At 32.8% G+C, this 20971-nt stretch overlaps 1 protein-coding gene across 1 annotated transcript in view; it reads left to right on the forward strand.

Moving 5' to 3' along the window:
• The window catches only part of LOC135841180 (KICSTOR complex protein SZT2-like), a 28072-nt gene that overhangs the window by 5298 nt on the left and 1803 nt on the right, over window positions 1-20971 (forward strand). Inside the window, exons 15-50 of the mRNA XM_065358016.1 lie at window positions 285-424; window positions 494-709; window positions 794-872; window positions 980-1107; window positions 1174-1321; window positions 5843-5973; window positions 6047-6171; window positions 9760-9933; window positions 10227-11243; window positions 11326-11504; window positions 11591-11833; window positions 11936-12032; window positions 15302-15517; window positions 15603-15783; window positions 15863-15947; window positions 16037-16225; window positions 16300-16426; window positions 16509-16587; window positions 16683-16756; window positions 16844-16985; window positions 17075-17241; window positions 17314-17563; window positions 17649-17778; window positions 17847-18122; window positions 18209-18331; window positions 18416-18662; window positions 18734-18889; window positions 18970-19075; window positions 19154-19398; window positions 19476-19576; window positions 19651-19824; window positions 19886-20096; window positions 20171-20312; window positions 20414-20474; window positions 20557-20696; window positions 20776-20944. Coding sequence (XP_065214088.1) covers window positions 285-424; window positions 494-709; window positions 794-872; window positions 980-1107; window positions 1174-1321; window positions 5843-5973; window positions 6047-6171; window positions 9760-9933; window positions 10227-11243; window positions 11326-11504; window positions 11591-11833; window positions 11936-12032; window positions 15302-15517; window positions 15603-15783; window positions 15863-15947; window positions 16037-16225; window positions 16300-16426; window positions 16509-16587; window positions 16683-16756; window positions 16844-16985; window positions 17075-17241; window positions 17314-17563; window positions 17649-17778; window positions 17847-18122; window positions 18209-18331; window positions 18416-18662; window positions 18734-18889; window positions 18970-19075; window positions 19154-19398; window positions 19476-19576; window positions 19651-19824; window positions 19886-20096; window positions 20171-20312; window positions 20414-20474; window positions 20557-20696; window positions 20776-20944 — 6468 coding nt within the window. The remainder of the gene's footprint in view (window positions 1-284; window positions 425-493; window positions 710-793; window positions 873-979; window positions 1108-1173; window positions 1322-5842; window positions 5974-6046; window positions 6172-9759; window positions 9934-10226; window positions 11244-11325; window positions 11505-11590; window positions 11834-11935; window positions 12033-15301; window positions 15518-15602; window positions 15784-15862; window positions 15948-16036; window positions 16226-16299; window positions 16427-16508; window positions 16588-16682; window positions 16757-16843; window positions 16986-17074; window positions 17242-17313; window positions 17564-17648; window positions 17779-17846; window positions 18123-18208; window positions 18332-18415; window positions 18663-18733; window positions 18890-18969; window positions 19076-19153; window positions 19399-19475; window positions 19577-19650; window positions 19825-19885; window positions 20097-20170; window positions 20313-20413; window positions 20475-20556; window positions 20697-20775; window positions 20945-20971) is intronic.

The following is a 20971-nucleotide window of genomic DNA, read 5'->3' on the forward strand; positions in this document are numbered from 1 at the left end:
ACTTTGAGTTTGAAAATAGAGCTTCTATAAAATCGAACAAAATGATTGCAAAAAAATGCACTATGGAGCAGTTTAGCTCATTGAATATGAATTAGACTCGGTCAACTTTCTAAAAGTGAAAACATTTTTTTTTTTTTAGTTTCATCCCCCCCCCAGATTTTCCATAAAAATGTTCAGATTTTAAGGTGAAAAAAAATTCCAAATTTGAGTAAAAATTTAGGTGATTTGGCTCATTGATTTAAAAAAAAACTGACTCAAGCCAAATAATTATTTACCTGTTTCAGATTATTAAAGAATTCAAACAGTCTCTCAGCGTATTGAAAATAAGTCGTCCGTTGCAACAAGAGACACCCAACTCGAGCTTCGATTCGTCTTCAAACTGTTGCATAATTTTGGAAAAGGCCCTAGAAAAGATATTAATTCGGTTAGTATGATAATTTTTTATCTTTTTTCGGCTCCTCGACAAAGATCCTAATTTTTTTCTCATTCTCAGATACGAACAAATGCCATCAGAATTCAGTACAGTTGTATTTCCTGACGGCACTCAGCCCTCTTCCAAAGGTGATAATACACTGGTTTTAAATCGTGGCCTGATAACCACTCTTTCAAGATACCTGCATCATCGCAGATGGATTTGGAAAGCGAATATCAATCAGAAAATTTTCCTGCCTGTGAACGCTCTTGAAAATATTTTATCTACTTTAGTCAAGTAAGAAATCAACTTCTTGCAGAAATATGTACTTATTGTCCGAGTATCCGCTAAGCGAAATAATGTTCGGGGTCTATGTTTCAGGAAACGTCTCCAAGAAGGCTTTTATTTCGCTCATTTTAGTTCCGGAATTTGCAACATGGTTTTAGAAGTGCAGATGAAAGTATGTTGAATTTGGATCTCTCCAGTTGTCCAATTTGACTCATTTTCTCAGACTTGAATCAATGAACGCACCTAATATCCTCGTTGTAATTTATTTACCCATCTTAGGGATCAAATACGGAGACCGATCACTTGGATAATGTTTATCAAGAAACCGAAAATACAGACACCGAATTACACAATTGCATAATTCAATACGTCCTGTTCCCTCCTCGTGTTCTCGATGCCCCCAAAAGGTAAAAATACTCGAGGAATTATCCAAAATCGTAGTTCACGATCTCATGTATTTTTTTTTCATGCAGAGAAAACGAAGATTCAGAATCGAATCTTGTCAAAGTTATCGAACTAGTCACCGAATGTTGGATCGAACCTCAACATGGAGTTGTTACCAATTGCCCTGCTACCAGAGAATATATGTCTGGTTTGCAATACCATCAGCTACTCGATGCGGTAAGTGAGCCACGACGTTATCGCATCATTAGTACATACAAAGATTAACTCGTAAAATTATTATTAAATGTACGACGTTCGAATGAAAAAATCCCTAATATGGTTGCATAAATGGTGCCTTAAATAAATAGGTAGGTAATACGCCACGTCGCGCCGCGTTCGTTCTCAGGGCAAACGAACTACGATGAACTATAAAATGTACCTACGAGTTCAAACTCGAAGAAATCTCATCACATGTTTATATTCTCCAGTCTTATGTTGATTTATTCTCACCGACGTGTATGTACAGATTGATAAGGGATTCCAGTTTCGCATACACGTAAGCTACGTTTCCGTTTATCCGAACTGAGAAAATGTCGGGCAATTTTTATCGAAAGGGGAAACGTATAGTCCCGTATCTTTGGTTCCGTGCAAACATTCGGTGGCGTATTTATCGCGCGATGAGTTGTTTTTTAAACGTTGTGAAAAATTCAAATTCGCCTTCCCAATCCTACCTATATCTAACAAGTGCATTTCTCTTGCTCGGAATAAAGTACCTGAATTTCACGATGAGAAGGTTTTTTTCATTTTTTTTCGGTGATGTTTGTTCGAAATAGACGATGGTATACAAAGTAAACAGTATCGAGGTGTTTTATTTACTTATCTTTATCAGGTTAGGTGTGACGACGATTACGCCGGATTTTCTAGTACTGTAATAAAAGACTATAATGCGACCGCTGCGACCAGCTCTAAGATCATGGTGGGGGTTAAGTGGCTAGAAATTATATAAATCGTAATTTTACCGAAAATTTTCATTGTCGTGTGGTCGATTTGTGGTGGTTTTTGTATCGCGGTCGTCGTTGTGATGTGCGATGGTAATGATGGTCGTAGTCGTCGTCATGAAATGTTGGGCAGTCTTGCGGATGCGTGTACCCTTTAGCTGGAAGTAGAGGTCTAGGCGGTGCGTTTGATGGCCAGATCTATTTCTTCCAGCTCATGGTGATACGCGATTTTTCTACGTTGTTTGAGATGAGGAGTATTTTCAATTGGTTTGGTTACTTACGTATTTTGTCTGTTTTGTTGTTACGAAGAGAATAGGGTTAGATTATAGGTTAGTTTTAGTGATGGTTTAATGAGTAAGTGTGCTCGAAATTTTCTCGATTAGAGATTTCCCCCTTTTTTTGGTAGATTTTTTGGGGGGTTTTATTGAAATTAACGAACGTCGTGTTTTTTATCAAAGGCAGGTCGTGTTTCAAAATTTCGTAATCTTTTTTGATCAAAAATTAATTTGTTTTGTTGTTTTTTTTCGATTTCAAAACAAACTAGGTGAATTTTTTCAAGTCTTTTTGAGGCAAAATTTAAGCTGCTTTACTTCGTGTTTTAAAAATTTATTTCCTTTCCTTGTTTAGTATTTTTTATTTTCGTAATTTAAATTGGAATGAACGATTTCGAATTAAAATTATCAAATTCGTATGAATTTAAATTTTAAAATTTCACTTTTGAGATTTTTGGCTTTAATTTTTTCGTGTTTTAAAAATTTACCTCTTTTCCTTGTTTAGTATTTTTAATTTTCGTAATTTAAATTGGAATGAACGATTTCAAATTGAAATCATCAAATTTATATAAATTTAAATTTAAAATTTTCATTTTTGAGATTTTTGGCTTTCATTTTTTAAAAATTGAAAATTTCGAATGTTTTTGATTGAAATTATTGTTTTATTGGTTGGTATTAATTTTTCGAATTTTTTGGTGGGTTCTTGACAATCGTCGTCATTATTGTCGTTATAGTTGCCTCTTGTTTTTGGGCAAGTCTTTCTTACTTCGAAAAAATCAACACAAATTGCTTTGAAAATTTTAAATAATTTCATTTGTTGATTTCAAAAAAGAGAAAAAAAAACGTTGGATAAAAATTGGATTCGGGTATTCGAAAAAAATTTAAATAGGTACCTGATATTTTAACTAACATTGATCTTTGGGTTGATATTTTTCAATTTTCGATTTTTTAATTCGGTAAATATTCAAATAAGAAAACAATTCCGTTACTTTTTATTATCATTTCTGGTGAAATCATTGGAAGTTATCTTTAGAATAGCTCGAAATTATTTAAAAATTCTTTTTTTCTGTTGGTTTCAAATGAAATTTTTCTTAAATTAAATTTAAATCGAAATTCGAAACAATTTTAATGTTGAAAAAAAGTGTAAATAAAGATCTATACATGTTTTATTCTATGAAAAAAATTAAAACAAAAGTAAAAGTGATCAGGGTAATGAAAATTTCATTTTAATTATTCAGATAGGTAGGGCTACCTATCTTAGGAAAAATTATATGATTTCAAAAAAAAATTGATCAGACCTCCAGAAAAAATTAAGAAAATTAATTTTCAAAGAAAAATATAGTCGTGATCTTTTATGGTTCATTTTTAGAAATTATTGCAAAAAGATCTCAATGAAAAATTTTCTTTTTTTCTTTTTACTTTTTACTAAGAATTAGTTTTGTTTTCCCAGTTTTTTTTTTTAAAGTTCTCAAATCCATCAAATGAATAATTACTTTAATTGAAAAGTTTCCCTGCAACGAAACTTTGCATTTGTCCTTCTTCTATCTGAACAGAATTGTAAAAATATCTAGTTTTGTAAATTTTAATTCTCAATTTCCTATTTTAAAACAATTTTAAGTATCTATAAAATATTCCATTTTTTACCATTTTTTCTCAATGTTTCAGTTTTATTTTTCTGTTTTGAAACATAATTTTCTTAATGAAAATCATAATTTTGAAATGATTTTCCCAAAGCTCATTTTTCCACTTGAAAAATCAGTTTTGACAGAAGTTTCCTGCCCCCTCCTACCTGCATATTTTTAGCTCAGAATTATATGTTTTTTATTTGTAAAAGTTGCAATATTTTTTTGCTAAATTGTAATTGGAAATGTTTGAGGAATTCATCTAAAAATTGTACTGCGAAGAAATTTTTTGTAATATTCTCATCCCTTCTTATTCTTAAAATAGAAAACATATCCTAGAAAAACTGAAATGGAGTAATTTCTGATTTTTTCAGTTCTCTTCCCATTTCTCAAAACTCGTTTCCTCCTCATTTTGTCATTTAGTCGTTCAATCTGTCATTTGTTTGTATATTGTGACTCTAGACTGTTGAAAAAATGACTAAGTAAATTTTAATTTCAATACGAACTCATGTTCGAATGAAATTTTTTATCAGATGAACTACGAAATACTTTCATAATTTCTTAATTTTGGGAGGGGGGAGGGACATTAAATTGATCGATCTGTAAGTTTGACTCGTTAACCACCATTTTGATCCATTTTCCATTATTTCTAAAAAAAACTCCAAATTTTTTTTTTCATCATTTTTCCATAAAAAATTCAAGAAAAAACCTGTCCAAAAATCTCTCCATCGATCGTATTTCGAAGTCTATAAAACACCATCTGGCAAAACGGAAGCTTTCCTACGTGAATTATTTTTTTAATCTTCAAAATGCGTAAATTTTTTCGAAGATAAACTCTTCGTCATCGTCGTTTCGACCTGGCCGAATTTTTTATCTGGTCTAAAAAAAATCCAATCTAAATTCTGAAATTCCTAATCGTACGTATCTCGAGATAGGCCGAATGTAGGCTAATACGTACATCGATATTAATGAAAAAATAGTAAAAAACTTCGATCGTTTAATTAACGGTCGTAGAATTTGGTACAGTTTGGCGGCGGCAGCGAACTCGTATAAATCTGAAATAAAAATAAATTCAACCTTGGCGTCGAAAATTAGTATACTGGTTGTGTGTTTTATGGTAGAAAATTTCATTTTCATTCGCCGTGTTCCCAATTCGTTATCGTGTAATTTTGTTTTGGCGACATTAACGTCGTCGAGTGAACAAGGATTTCTTTTTGCCTGTTTTTCGAGCACCTCGATGTAGATATGTAATTTTCATTTTTCAAGTGTTTACTTAATAGCAGGGCTTTTATCTATGTACCTACGAAAAATATATGTATTTTTATCTTAATTGTTAAGTCGAGTTTGAAATGATGAAATATCGTACCGCGTATAGTTGACTTATACAGGTGGTTTTTTTTCGGTGTTTATTTAATTATCTCTGTACTGATAAAAAAAGGCACCATTTTATATGTTAGTTTAGTCACAATGTATTTATTACTGTCATGTCACGTAATTTACATTTACCCAATGCGTGCATACTATTGTAGTCCTCGAATTTTAAGATACTAGCTCTCTTGTTATTACCTACATTTACGATTTCCTTTACCTATGTTTAATATTATGAAATCCTTCGAGTTACCTACCTATTTATACGAAAAGGAGCTATCAAAAAGCTGTATATGTGGTATAAATGAAATGAGTGGAGAAGTGGTCTCCTCACTAATGTATGAAGTGAGATTCAACTCCTCCAACTTATTTCAGCCACCGTTGCCCTGGAAATTTTCATCGAACGTCGTCGCATTCGTCGAAGATACCTATTTTAAAATAACCTATGTGTATAATTTAATTACCTGTTGTAATATGGTAACATGAATGTATTCGTAGATATGGTCAGTAGATGCAAAATGCATATCTGCATTATGCACCTTCGAACATTTACACCTGATGTGCCAAACCCCCGGCGTAGAAGCTCCCGAATCAATTCAACACCTGTTGTCGAAATCCAAAGCATCGCAGTAAGTATTCTACCATTGGTGAAATGTGCTCTTTCGAAGGGCCGGATTGGAAATTGGTTTTGATTTGTTGCAGGTATTGGCCTAATGTGGCTCCGTTCGAAGATCCGCGTATTAGTCAGATCCCGTTTCCGTACAGTGTACCTAATCTGCTATGCCAATCGGTTCAAGAAAATTTACTTTACAACGTGTTTTCTATAGGTTTGTTTGTCTTGAGTTTTTTTTTTTTTTTTTTTGGTACATAGGTATGACAATGAATCATTCTACGTCTTGTCAAGTCGTCGAGTTTTTGACCTGTGAGAGGCTATTCTGTCTCGGTGATCTTTTTTATTGCATATAAGTTGATCTGATGGATGGAAAAAACCTCTTTCAAGTCTATTTTGGGAGGATCGGGAATGAGAGGGGGTTGTATTTCTTTCCACTGCAATTTCTTATCGTGATAATACGAATTCAATTTTGAGAGATAATCATCTCGAGATTAATTCCATCTATTAAGTGAATGAATAAGATTAATCAGTTCACGTTGCTCTGATTTTTTATAGAATTTTTGAATTCCCCTTCTCCCTCTGCTGGCTAGTTCTTTTTCGTGTAAATTGAGTTTTTCGAGGTATGGAATGAAAAAATTAGCAGAGTTATCTCGTGAACCTTCTCCTCGTTTAAATTTGAGATTTTGCTTCGTACTATTTTTACAAAATTTTGGGATTTATTGGGTGGTATGAGGAAGAAGGGAAATTTGAGAAATAGTGTAAAACTGAGTTTAAGGTAGCTAATTTTGGTTTTCATATTTATTATTAGCACAAAATTGAAATTCTGAGGCCCTAAAGGGAAGACTTGATTCATAATTTTGAAAATTTGAATTTTTGAGCTTGCTAATCTGTAGCTCTATCCTCGAATTGAGCCTCAAAAGTGGAGTTGAAATTTCAAAATATTATTGAGGTTTAAATGTAAATTCTGGGTATTCGGAGTTACATTTTCAAGATCGTTGATTCCAATTTTTGATTTTTTTTACAACATCAAAAACGAGCTTAAAATGGAGGGGAGGTCAAGTTTTAAATTTCAGTACCTATGGGTATCAAAAGTTGTACTTTCGAGGCCGGACGAACATTTTTGAAATAATTTTTTGAAAAAAATCGTACTTTTCAATTTAACAAAAAAATGAATAGTACATCAAAAATATTTTTTCGATTATCAACATTAAAATTGGCCCCAAAAATGACAAAAAAAAAATTAAAATATGACGAGAAAAAACTATAGATGTAGTTTTACTAAATCGGGTATTTTTACTTTGAAATTTTTGTTGGCATAACTCCTACAATTCAATTTTGAAGATGAAGTATGTAAGTGCCTATTATGTGACAAAACTTTTTTTGTTCATGTCAAAAAATTATGCTAAAAACAATAATATTGAAAAAATGCATTTTTGACAGTTTTTGAAAATGTCGTTCTTTTGATTTTTGAATTTTTAGCAACACTGAATGTGATCTGAGGCATACTCGTATTATGTAAAAATGTAGAAAAAACGTGTTGTCTCAATCGACGTTTGACTGTCAGGGAATTTGCTAGTTTTTTTTTTTTTTTTTTACAATTTTCTTATGGCTTTTAGAAAATATTGACTGGATTTTTTTTAATATTAAAAAAAAAAGCCTTACTTAATATGTTCACAAGAAAGGTATTTTAATTAGAGAATGTGCCAAATCACTCCTCTGACTAAAATTACTGTTTCCAAGTTTGATTTTAAAATTTTGTAGAATTTTAAAAAACCAATCAAAGGGCCAAAGCGAAGGAAAATATCAAAATGTTACCTACAGTGAAAGAAGCAACTGAAATTTAGTGCGTTCCCTATTTTTGGCTGTTAAAGTTTATTAAAAGTGGTTTCGAGCTGTTTTCTGAGAAGTCCTGGAGCTTCCAGCGAATTTTTAGAGATTTAATTTTCCATAAAATGTTGCCTAGTTGTAGAGTTTTGAATTTTGTATTCTTCGTAATCGTTTTATTTATTTATTATTAAAAAACAAAATCCATCGCAAATTTTTGAATGAGATAATGGGAGTGGTTGTGCTCAAGGCTAAAATATCTTGAAGCAAACGTATAATCTTGATAAGATGACGTGGAAAAGTTTTTTCTGCGAAATAAATGTTTACTGAAGTGGGCTTTCATCATTTACTTTATGACGTTAAACGACTGTACTGAACATTTCGGGTAAAAACTTGACTCCTCATCATCCAAAAATATCGTTTAAAAATTTTTAAAAAATTCAAAGGAAAATAGTTGAGGATTTTTTTTGAAATTCCTGTGACATTGCAACTTTTTCTCTCCCTTTTCCCTTCAAACGATTGCGTCCTCAAACAATTTTTATATTTTGGTGATTCTATTCAGAGTTGGGTAACCTTATTTTGAAAATGAATCAACTCTGGAGGTCGATTCAACTCATTTTGATGAAAGTTTCAGCTCAAATCTTTCAAAACTCGTTTAAAAATAGAACCGTATTCTGAATCAATGATTCTTTTTAAGGAGTTCGATTCTTTTTCTACTCTTTTGCGCAATTGTTAAAAATTATTCAAGGAAAAATGTTCACATCTTGAACAGGAGTTTTTGATTTTGAAATTTTTGGAATTTCGATTAAAGCATAAAAACTTGTACTGTTTCTATGCAGCATTAAAATTTGTCCAACAGAAAAAAATAATTCATTGGAAAATTTGGTAATTTTTTTTTACGTCAACATGAGATATCTTTTTACTTCTCATTTTTTCCTCTAAATTCTACAATAATTAAATTTCAACATATTTTTACTTTATAAAATAGATCTGCTTCCTAATTCAAAAGTATAAAAAAAATTGTCGAAAATTTCCTGAACAATACTAGTTTTTTCCTCAATTTTTTCTGAATTTCAAAACTGCAGGATGAAATTTTTCGAAATCAAAAGCTCGCGATTTCTGACACTCATCTTATTTTAATTTTAGTGTTATGTGAGAATGTTTCCTTGGAAGCTGTCCAAGTTGTGATAACCAGAGTACATGTATTAAAAAAAAAATGAAATGTTGAGTTGAAATTTTTCCTCTGTGAGTCCCATAAAAATTCAATCACCTAGGAAAAAATTGAAAAAGTTTTATATGTATAGGTATGTACTTACCTCCAAATTCCCATTAACTTAGCTTTTTGTTTGTGTCTGCATCTTCGAATTTGATTTTGGAAATCAACTTACGTAATCGTTCTGAGGAAATCGATGGGAATCCTTCATTTCCAAAATGTATGATGACTTGAATTCATTTTTTTTTTCAAATATCACAACCTAATTTTTCAGTCTAAATTTTCACTCAAAAAATTTTTAAATCTATTCTCCGAATTACTCCAGGGGCATTAAAATTCCAGTGCTCTCCTATACTTTTCTAATTATCAAATGCATTGAACAGAATTTTTTTTAAAAAAAAGCAAACGTGCAAAGTCTCCTTTCAATGATTTCGATTGCTTGAAACAGATCCTTTATTAGCATTTCAAGTGGATTTTTAAAAACTTTTTGGAATTTGGAATTTTCATGTTCTTTTGAAAATCGTAGCTCTGTTATAAGTCAAAAGCATTTAGCATTCTGACCAAATTCATCTTTGCATGAGTTTTTAAAAGAATTCTTAAAATGTTCACGTTTGTTCGACTCGTTTGATAGATGAGGGGTCGAGTGAAGGGGAGGCTCAATTCCTGGATCTGAAATTCACAACTTTTTCCCACACTTAATGATAGCCTACTCTATGGTATATCGAATAACTTCACCTACTCATCTTATTTTCATTCACATTCTAGATGTTCTGGACAAATCAGAAAGCAGCGTGGAACCGAACAAGCTGCTGCTAGATTCGATGTTCAATCATTTATCAACGATGCACAGCAAAGAACTGCTGATTTGCGGACAAGATGCCCAATATTTAATAAAGAATTTCCGAAGAAGTAGTCGTTGTTCGGAGAAACGAAACATGAGTAGGTATCCTGTACATTAAAAAAAATAGATACCACTCGAAAACCGCCTTCGTGTCGCTGATTACATTTCCGCGTAAAAAATGCACGGCGCGGCTCGGTTTCGGTTTGCAGTGGCCGGGTACCTGTAGTACACTTTACAGTTAGATAAGATGGAAAATTTTTATAGGAGTGTCTTATCTGTGTATGTATATGTATTCAGCGCGTCGCTTATTGACATTCTTGTTATTCACTTATGACGATAAGATTATAGCGTTCGTAAAAGCTTTTAATTGGAATATTTTCTCGGTACACAGGTACGACAAGTGCGACGATAACTGAAGAAGAGCCGATAATCCCAGATTTACCTTCGGCTGTAGACTGGGACAGAATGATAAATTGGGCGTTAGGCAACACAAACTGGAACGAGGATAGGAAAGAGAGCACGAGTTCGGGTCGAGCTACCATTCCACCGATACAGGAAATGAGCGAATCGAGATTTAGGCGTAGTTTCATGTCCGATCAGAACGAAAGTCACCATTCGTCGAATTTCGATCTGAGTTCGATTAGCTATTTGGAAAACGTAGACTGGTTGAAATGGCGTTGTTACGTTAAATTCGTATCTAGGTCTCAATGCATCGTTACCGTTTTACCAGCCAATGTCGAGGTGATCAGACGAATAGCGATGGATCAAGAACATCGTAACTCGCAGGTTACCGAACAAAGCCACGTAATTTCTGAAATTTCCGCCTCCTATTACGACGTCGACTCGCATGGTGAATCGGACGATACTGCTCGTCCTACTGTCGCCGGTAGTCAGATTAGAAACGATACCGGGTCTGTTTACACATCGTGTAGTTTGTCGAGTAAAGATCTAAATGCCGAAGATAGCGTTTACGACGAGACCGCCGATTTATCTACCGAGTTGACTAAAGACTGCGATATCAATACGTCGTTTAGATTGAGAGCCAGTACGTGGGATCCGGTTAGACGAGTCATGGATTGTCATATGAACGCTGACGATCGTCTGAGAACGAATTCAGTCGGTGCGAAGGTTCGACCTTTGCCACGACTCAGAGCCAAAAGATCGTTCGATTTCGATTCCAGGGATAAGCTATATTACGCCGAGAGTACCATGAGAACGATGAAATTTGTACCGATCATTTTACCAGTTTATATTTACAATTGCACCATGCCGGATGTGATTAATTATTTGATCTATAAAGACGATTACGCTAATTTCGACGCTCAAACGGAGACAATCGATGAAAGTAGCGCAGAACCGGATGATTCCAAGTCTCAACTTAAGAAAGAGTACTTGGATTCTACTTTAGGTAGTTGCAATATTTCATTTCGTCGTTTTAAACTATTAATTTCGAATTGAGGTTTTTAAATCGAAAAATTGCGTTTTTCTAGGCGAATATAATTTAGAAGAGCAATGTAACAGTATAGATAACTTATTCACCAAGTTTTTCGTATTCTCGTTGTTTAAAAGCTTACATCACGGGTACGAGATACCGTTATCTGATGTAGAACAAGGATTTAGTAAATGTGAAAAGTCTATTTTGACTATTGACATAACCGATTACCTCAAGGTATGATATTTTTCTGTAAAATTTCACTACTAGGATCGGATTACCTTATACCTATTTATAATAATTATTCGAATTTCGTTTTATAGACCGTTTGTCGACATTTACGGAACTGTATACCAACGAATCATTCTCAAGAAGAAACCGAAAAACCCAAATGTACCGTACCAATATCGAGTTTGATATGTTCCGGTGCCTGTAACGAACTGCGATTTATTCATAGACTAATTAAGAAAAAATTCGCCAATATTTTAACCTCGGATTTTAAACCGATTCCGTCGAAACCAGCGTTTTATTATTTTTTCCCCTCTTGGACCAAAGAATCTAAACCCGTAGGTGTTTTAATCCTATAATAACCTAACCGTACCTTATTGCGTTGTTCAAACAACAATGATATCATCGTCGATAACGTTATACCTATGTTTGTTTTACAGTCATCGGCCGGTATTCTAAGTCCTGGATTTACGGAAAATAACTCGAGTGCTGTGTCTGTCGATCAAATTATTGTACCTACGTCGACGAATATTCTAGGTAATGAATTGACTTCAGCGTGTTGGAATGAGACGCTGTATCGCCTATTATCTTATTGCCGAAAATATATTTACCCAGTGTTATTTATTTCGATCGTAATATGGATGAAATTTTTGATGCTTCGAATAATAATGCATGAATCTCGCTTTGTATTTTACGTAGGTACTATGATCGTGGTGGGTTATAAGTTGGGTAAGGAGAAAGCATGTTCTCGAAAGTTGTCTAAAATTTGTGAAATGTCGTGTTAATTTATTTTTAACACGAACGAATTATAGATAATGCGTTTTGATCGCTTCGAGTGTATATTCCAAAGAAGCTCTTACTCTGATTTGATGTAATGAGGTGTCATGATTAGCTTTACTTGAGATAAGAAATGAATAGGGATATATCTACAACAGCTAGGTATCTGTAATAACTAATAACCAAATTTCAAAAATCGAGCTTCGAATATTTTCTTCAAATAAGAAAACGAATAGACTTAGACTTACAGTCATTCTGATATAAGCGTGCAAAGTCGATCAGAAATATGAACTGATCATATTTTTATTCTGACGTTATCATGATTATAATGACTAAAAATTTCATTGAGGGATCTGTACGAAAATAGCTTTTGCTGCGATGATAACATCATTAATTTTATTAGGTGCCTGCTCCTTCGGTTACTAGTGCATGATTTTACTAAAAATAACTTGATTTATGGTTACCAATTAAAAGTATAACGTTTCACGTTTGAATGTTTTAATTTCTTTGATAGGATGATTTTGAGTACGTAGAGGTACCTATTTACCTGAAATAATAAACGTTAACAACGACAACCATTATCTCGAAAATTCTGAATTTATCTTTGTACAAATTATTTCGAAACATTACCTAATAATTAATTCGAAATGAGGATTAGATGTACCTACACTTGAATTATTAATTTTACACGAGTAAAAAACGGTGATTCGACTCGAGAATCAGCTTATTGTAATGTATAGGTACTTAGTATTTACCTATCTAGTAATACCTACATACTTCGATTCTGAAAAATTCTTTCGTTAAATTTTTCTACAGTATGGACTATTTTGAAAGATTATTAATATTTCAATTTGAGGATTTCCTTCATGAACTCAGTATCTTTTGAAAATTGAAAATATGAACGTTGATTCATTCGAACCTCAATGAACATTAATCCTACGACCCTCTAGATCCACATTTCAACTAGAAAAAAGTGTCAAGCTGGCTTGCATTTTTACGACCCACTAAATTCAGTGTGCTTTTGAGAGATATGAGTCTAAAATGCTAGATTTATTTCGCAGAGTAAAAAAGAGCCTAAAAACCCAAATTTATCAAAATTTCACGAGAAATTCAAATAATTTTTAATTTTTACGAAAATATGTTTTGAACATTTTAGAAGAACAAGCCCAAAATTGGGTAACGATTTTTGAAATTTTTGAAAATGTGCCTCGTGACCTATCGAAATAGGTTAGAGTTTTTCGAGACAATACATACAATACTGCCACAAACATGTTTTTTGAACATTTTTGAAAAATTTTAAGTCCAAAATTGGGTCGTGGTTTCTGAGATTTCTGAAAAAGGTGCCATGCAACCTATCTAAATGAGTCTAAATTTTGGAAAAAATTCAAAAATTTCAGTCAGAACCTTTTTTTGAGCAATTTTGTAGAATTTTGAATCTAAACTTCACTTATACGTATGATTTTTGGAATTTTTAAAAATGTGTCTCGTGACGAGAGATAATCAAATATTTTCACGAAGATATTTTTTAGATCAAATTTTTGTAGACTTTTAAGCTCAAATTGGGTCATTATATTTTATTTAGAATTTTTGAAAATGTTCCTCACGTCCTATCAAAATGAGCTAAAATCTCACAAAAAAAGCAAAATATTTCAATCAGCATTATTTGAGAGCTTCTGAAGAATTTTGAGCCCAAACTTGGTTCGTGATTTTTGGAATTTTTCGGAAAATGTGCCTCGTGTTCTATCAAAATAGATTAGTATTTTTTGAAAAAATCAAAATATTTCCACGAACATTTTTTTTTGCATTCAAAAAAAATTTGAGCCCAAAATTGGATCGTGATTTTTGGAATTTTTGAAAATGTGCTTTGCTTGCGACCTATCAAAATAGGTTGAAATTTAACGAGAACATCAAATATTCATTCAGTCAGAACTTTTTGGCACTTTTGAAGAATTTCCAGCTTAAACTTAGGTCATTATTTTTGGAATTCTTGAAAATACACAATGTCTCATGAACTTTCAAAATAGGTTAATATTTGGCGAGAAGATGAAATATTTCCTCATTGAAAGCGCTCAAAAAATGTTTTGACTAAAATTTTTGATTTTCTGCCAAAAATTTAGATCTATTTTGATTGGTCGCATGATACCTACCTACTTTAAAAATCGCTGAAATGGCTCAAGATGGGCTTAAAATTCCACAAAAATACTCAAAAAACACGTTCCTGAAAATATTCCATTTCTTCGCACAATTTTAACCCATTTTCATAAGTCGCGAGGCACATTTTCAAAAATGTAGACAAACTTGAAAAAAATTTTGTGATGAAAAAAAATTGATGAATAATTATTCTTATTGGTTTCTTTTTACTGTGTTCGCCGTTTACTCAATTTTAGGCTCAAAATTTTTTCGAAAGTGACCAAAAAAGTTTTGATAGAAAGTTGGTTCTAAATTCTCCAACAATGGTTAAAAAACAGGTTCGTAAAAATACTTGATTTTTTCGAAAAATATTCATCTATTTTGATAGATCAAGAGGTATTGGAAAAGAAAAACTCTCTCCTTATTTTTCAAGCTTTATTATTGCAAAGGAGTTTTTCTTTTCCAATATTATTGGACTCCTTAGTTTTGGTTCATCCTTTACCTAGATCAAGAGGCACAAATCTTTTAAAAGAATTCTAAAAATCGTGACTCAATTTTCTGCTCAAAGTTTTTTAAAAGTGCTTTAAATAAATTCCTCTTCAAATATTTGATTTTTTTTTGCGAAATTTCAACTTATTTCAATAAATTTCGAGGTACCTACCTACGTTTTCAAAAATTCCAAAAATCATGACCCAATTTTGAGCTCAATGTTCTTCGAAAATGTTCAAAAAACAATTCATTGCTGGAGATCGAAAATATACCTACGTATTCGCATTTATGAATTGAATATACTATAAGTTTGGTAATCATCCAATCATATAATGAGAAACAATTTTTACAAATGTACCTATATTAATTATTTAATTAATAATTATCATCGTATTATTTTTGGAAAACAGGTATGACCACATGGGAAGCATGTAAAGAGTCGATCAATTCAGAAGATAATGCATGTACATCGTTGATATCAAACATGGATTCGGATAGTTTGAATGAAATATCCAACGAGAGTCTGATGGACGATGTAAATCCCTTATTCCTCAGAGTTGATTGCCGAATTATATCCAACGGAAAACTAGCCCAATGCTCTCTACATCTCATACCTACGTGTATTTGTATGTTGAAAAATCGTACTTTCTTCATTGACAATACCGTTCCTTTTCATTTTAACGCTTGAATTTTGTTGAAATAAATACGTAGGCGAAGTGTTAAGAAGTCTGGATAAATCGTTCACTGAAATCGACGTTGATGATATAAAAGTTACATTGGATCTGCTGTGTTTAACGTCTCCATTTATCGATACCAAAAAGAAAAAGGCCGGAGATGCGTCTAAAAATGACGATAGTAAAATTAACGCTTACGAAGATCCTGAAGGCGGATTGTAAGTAATTTTTTTCGACGAATATTTTAAATTTAGATGCTTATGTATCCGAAATTCAATATTATTGTTTATTTTATAGATCATTCGACGAAGGAAGAGTTCCTCGACAGATCATGTCGTTACCAGATTATCAATACAATGCTTTGAATACCTGTATCGCTCAAGTAATTTATAATTTACATTTTACAGAGAAGCTTTCTCAGTATTAAAATTTATTCACTGAACTGATTTTTGTGGTCTATCTTTTTTCCAGATGAAATGGCTCATTAAAGATGAAATTATCACTTTTATGCTGGATTCAACGCCGATATGTTACGATACCTTGAAAATGGTCTGTGACCACATCGAATCGTCTCCAAATGCTGCAACTTGTTTTATAGAAAAAGTACCTTTATGCTTCGTGTTCGGTAATGAGCCTACTAGTTTGAATAGTTTCTTGGAGGTAGGTTCAATTTTGTTATATGAAATAATATTCTGTATTATTTAATTGGTAATAACCTATTTTTGATTTCCTAGGCTTTCGACAGTATGAGAATACCGCAGTATCATTTGAAAAAAGATAACAACATGTATTATTTGGTGAAAGAAAGTCGCGAAAGGAATAGTTTTCTCAGAGAACATTTGGATGAGAAAAATGATCTAGGTTTGTTGCCTAAAGTCGACTATTACGATTGTTAATTTGATTTTTTTTTTTTCTAATTCGTCACTAAAATTTATTTCTTTAGAATCTACACCTGGTAAATTATTACTCAGCAGTATGAATATTTTGGATGAAGAACAAGAAAATTTCTTTCAAGTATTTAGGTAAGATTTACAAAAAATATGCATTATAAAATATTCGTACCATCAGAGAGTATTTTATAATACTTGGATAATTTTGTATTTTATAAAAATTGCAGTAGTAACGAGTCCATTTCAGAGAACGAATCGATAAAAATTATTAATAATGTTCAAAGACAAGAAAGTATCACCGGTATGCTGATATTCTGCTTCCGCATTTCTTGCAAAATATTGAATTATTCGTGTTTATAATTTTATTCCTATTTATGTATTTTCAAAGATGCTGAAGAAGATAACAACAGAATGTTGCAAAGTACGGTTCAGTGGATTTTAGATCGAGATTCGAGTAGCGCTGAAATGCCTAATTTTTGGCTCATCATGACCATAACTTCAAATTACGTCATTGTTTATTTCCATTGCAGGCAAGTGAAACCTGCATCTTTACCTATATCTCCTTTATGCGTTTACTTTTTAAAATTTTTTTGTTAAAATTATATTTTTACCCTTGTAGGTTTTTGGAAATAAACAAGAAAGAAATCAAAGACTACGTTTTGGTTCGTGAAAGCGTCATAAGCAATATCAAAAATCTATGTAAGGTAGTCAATCAAAAAATGCTGCTTGATAGTTTACACGATACCAAACTCTGCGATCAGTTGTTAGTTCAAGATCCTACGAATGGTAAATTCAATATCACAATATTAAATGTTTAAAAACTGTTTAATTACTGAAAAATGTTGCCTATCTGTGCAGACGATGGTGAAAACGAAACTCCTAGCGTTGGTACTGAGATGAATTACGCTTTTGTTCCTGGTTACTTCGCTTGTGACGTTGTTTGGGAGACGACTTTCTTGCTTCATCCTAGATTAAAATCGAGTCCTATAAAGAGCGGCGTATCTCGAGGAATTCAAGCTCTTTGCTCCGCTTTGAGCGGATTTTTGGTCACGAATCGTAAAAATTTATTTGTTTATCAAGATGAAAGGAAGAATGTGTTTTATTTAAGGTATTGGTTGAGTTATTTTTCCATCTGTTGGATGTTTTATTCGTCTAAAAATCTACCTATCTTACGATTTCGTGCGTATTTACAGATTATACGAGTGTATTCATGGCGTGATCAAGTCTCACGACGGCGAAGAAACGTCTTCTGGATCGTTTTCAAGAAGCTCTTCGTTTACGTCGTTGAATCGTAAACAGTTCGATGAACAGATGCCTTTCTTGGTTAGTAATTTGATTCTAATTAACCATAATAAATTCCCTGCGTTAATATGTCTTGATGGATTTTACAGCTGGATGAATCAAAATCACGTAACAAGTCGATCAGCGATTATAGTGAAACAAGTTTATCCAAAATGGATGATTCGATCGTCTTAAAGGTATTTGGAATCACCGAAGCGGGCAAAGATATCAAAAACGATCTCGTACAAGCTTTACAAAATAGATTAGACGATGCTGTCTTAGATGTGATCTCTGTGATGTTGAGTCGAAATCGGTTATGTAAATTACTACCCGAAGATGTTCATTTTATTCAAAAACCGAACCAGCATCCGAGCACTATCTTACAGGTAATTGTGTACATAACTTCTTCTTTTCGAGACTCGAGTTCATTGACTGAGATTTTTTCATTCATTCTTTAACTGTGGGGTTTCAGTTCAATGTCGATATCTGGATAATGAAGTACTTGTATACGTTTCGATATCTTATCAAACAAAACATCCAGCAATTCGCTTCTTCGCCAAAGTATTCTGATCACAGAAGCTCATTTCGTTTTCAAGTGAGTTTTTCGTAATTCATTATTATAGATTTGAGTTTGGAGAATTTTTTTTTGGATGATTTGATTTCTTCTTTCATCTCTTAGGATTATTATGTGCCTGAAGATTCTCCTAAAAGAGCCAACGAAAGTGATATTTTTCTTTATAATCAAAATCCAACCATTGGTAAAGGTATCGCTTGCATGGCCGTTGTGATTGTCAACTCGAACGGCGAGGCTCTCGAGTGTAATGATGAATACGAGCCAAATGTTCGCCATTCTTTAGCCCTATTCTCATTCGACGAGTTGAAATCCATGACTGAAGTCACCGAAGTTAAACCTGGTTCAGAAACAGGTACATACGAATGATCGCCTATAATGTACATTATCGGATAACAGATTAAATAATTACCTATTTGCTTATAGATAATGGCGTCAGAGTAGAATTTCGTATTTGGAAACAAGGTCGAATAAATATGGAATTATTGGAACCGAAATTAAAATCTGCTATCAGGCATGTTCTGTGGGAATTAGTGATGGAAAAAATCAATCTCATATATCCCTTATTTGAAGACGAATCGAGTAATTATTAACGTTGTATGTTGCTAAATCGAATTTTGATTTTAAAAATTTAATTTCCACCCTTTCTGCGAAATTTTTAGTCCGTTTGTTTAAACCCTACCACTCCATGATACCTTCTTGGATGGATTTCGGAACAGATCTGGCGATTAGTTCGGTTCGAGTGTGGAATACTTCGTTACCTACCAAGTAATACGAGTGATTTTTAAATTAAATTTCTCCATTATACATACGAGTAATGTTAACTAATTCTCGATCCATTTGCAGATTTAATCTTCACATTATTCTGAAGGAATTGAATCAGATCTTGATGCCTCACGAAACCACATGTTACGCGTTCTATAAAAATTACGAATCTGCCGATCGAGATGATATATATACACCTTGCATCCATCTCGCTGAAATCATGAGTCACGACGGTGACACGTGTTTGCTAATTGGACGAAGTATGTTCTCTGTGCAAAATGGGCCGGAGCATTGCACCGTTAAAATGAACTTGGAGAATATTAGAGGTTAGATATTTAGCGTGAAATTTACCTAATTACCTTTCAAAAAAGTATCTCTTTGCTTAAAAATGAATTTTTTCTAGCTGAGAAAGGATTGCAAAGAATGCCATCAATATCTCAAGATGATCCACCGGTCACCATAACGAAACAGAAATTCATTCTAGTGATTATTTCTAATGCAAAGGTTAACATAACCTAGTTCTCGAAATCTTCTCTCGGATATTTTAATTGCAATACTGAGAATGGAAATTTTTACAGATTAAGTTATACATGTACAATTGGTCCAAAGATAAAATAGACAATATCACAACTCTGGTGACAAATCTCAGTGAATGGCTTACCGCGAGATCTTACTTTTTAACCAGTATCATCGAACAGAAAATGGGTATATTTTTCAATCATCCGTTACAGAGACTCAATATACCCAAAAAGGTAACGCTATAAATACTATTTTTATAACGAGAGTATTTGAGTAATCGAGTTTTATTTTCAGGTCATGGAGATGACTAAATTGGATATTCACGTTTTATTCAAATTTCCAATGGTTTATCAAAAAAGTCATACCGTTATGCCTTTATACAGCGGAAGTGAAAGCTTTAGAGACGTTAAGCTACCTAGAGAAGTCCGAGAAAGAATCGCTGATAAAAATCCTTTCATTCAAAATGTCAATCAATTGATGGAAGTGCAAAATATCGATAAAAAAAGTAAATATCTCTATCGAAATAAGTTTTTGATCGCTGAAAAAAAGTTCTTAAATTCCACATTATTTTATGTTTAGGTCATCAAATACACATGTTTGGTTCGTGGCATAATAAAGGCTCGAATTCTAGTATTCCGGTTAACGAAGAAATGCTGAATAATTTTTTGCAGTATGGACGTCTAATTCATTACTGTTTGACTCCGTTGTTATTCATGCCTAGGTAAGTGGAGTATTTTTCGCAAAACTGTCGAAGAAACCGAAACAAGAGTGTAAGATTCAAGTTCGTTGTTCTACATAAAATTCGTTTCATTCATTTTTTAGATGGAGAGTTGCTGCTGCAGCTACGAGAGATCATTCGTTATTACAAAAAACTCAAGAAAAGGTCAGTTAACATTTTTTTTGTTGAAAAATTTATCATTTGCTGTAGAAAAAGTAGGTAAATAAAATGCATGATTTTTTTTCAGAGCGATGAACTACAGTCTGGTGAAGATGATGAGAAATGGCATTCACAAATATGCTCAAATTTCGTTCACCAATACAAGCTATACCTGCAATGCTTAGGGTTCTTTCCAATTCAACCTTCGGAATCATTCTCGAGAAAATTGTAACGCCTTTAATTATTGTATACACCTTTATTAAATTCTAATCAGCATAAAAATATTTTAAAAATGTTTATTTTTTAGCCATCGCGATAGCAATGGAGAGGCCCGGAATTATCATTACATGCAAAAATTCTCTCACGGAGGAGTCCTCCTATTCGAATTATTCTTCGCCGAACCATTTTTCAACGCGAAATTGTACGCTTTGGATTACGCCATGTTGAAGACCAAAACAAGCTCTCTACTAACTCAAGTAGGATTTTCTTCTCTCGAATATTAC

The sequence above is a fragment of the Planococcus citri genome, chromosome 3 (genome assembly GCF_950023065.1).
Source record: "Planococcus citri chromosome 3, ihPlaCitr1.1, whole genome shotgun sequence".
Lineage (NCBI taxonomy): Eukaryota > Metazoa > Arthropoda > Insecta > Hemiptera > Pseudococcidae > Planococcus > Planococcus citri.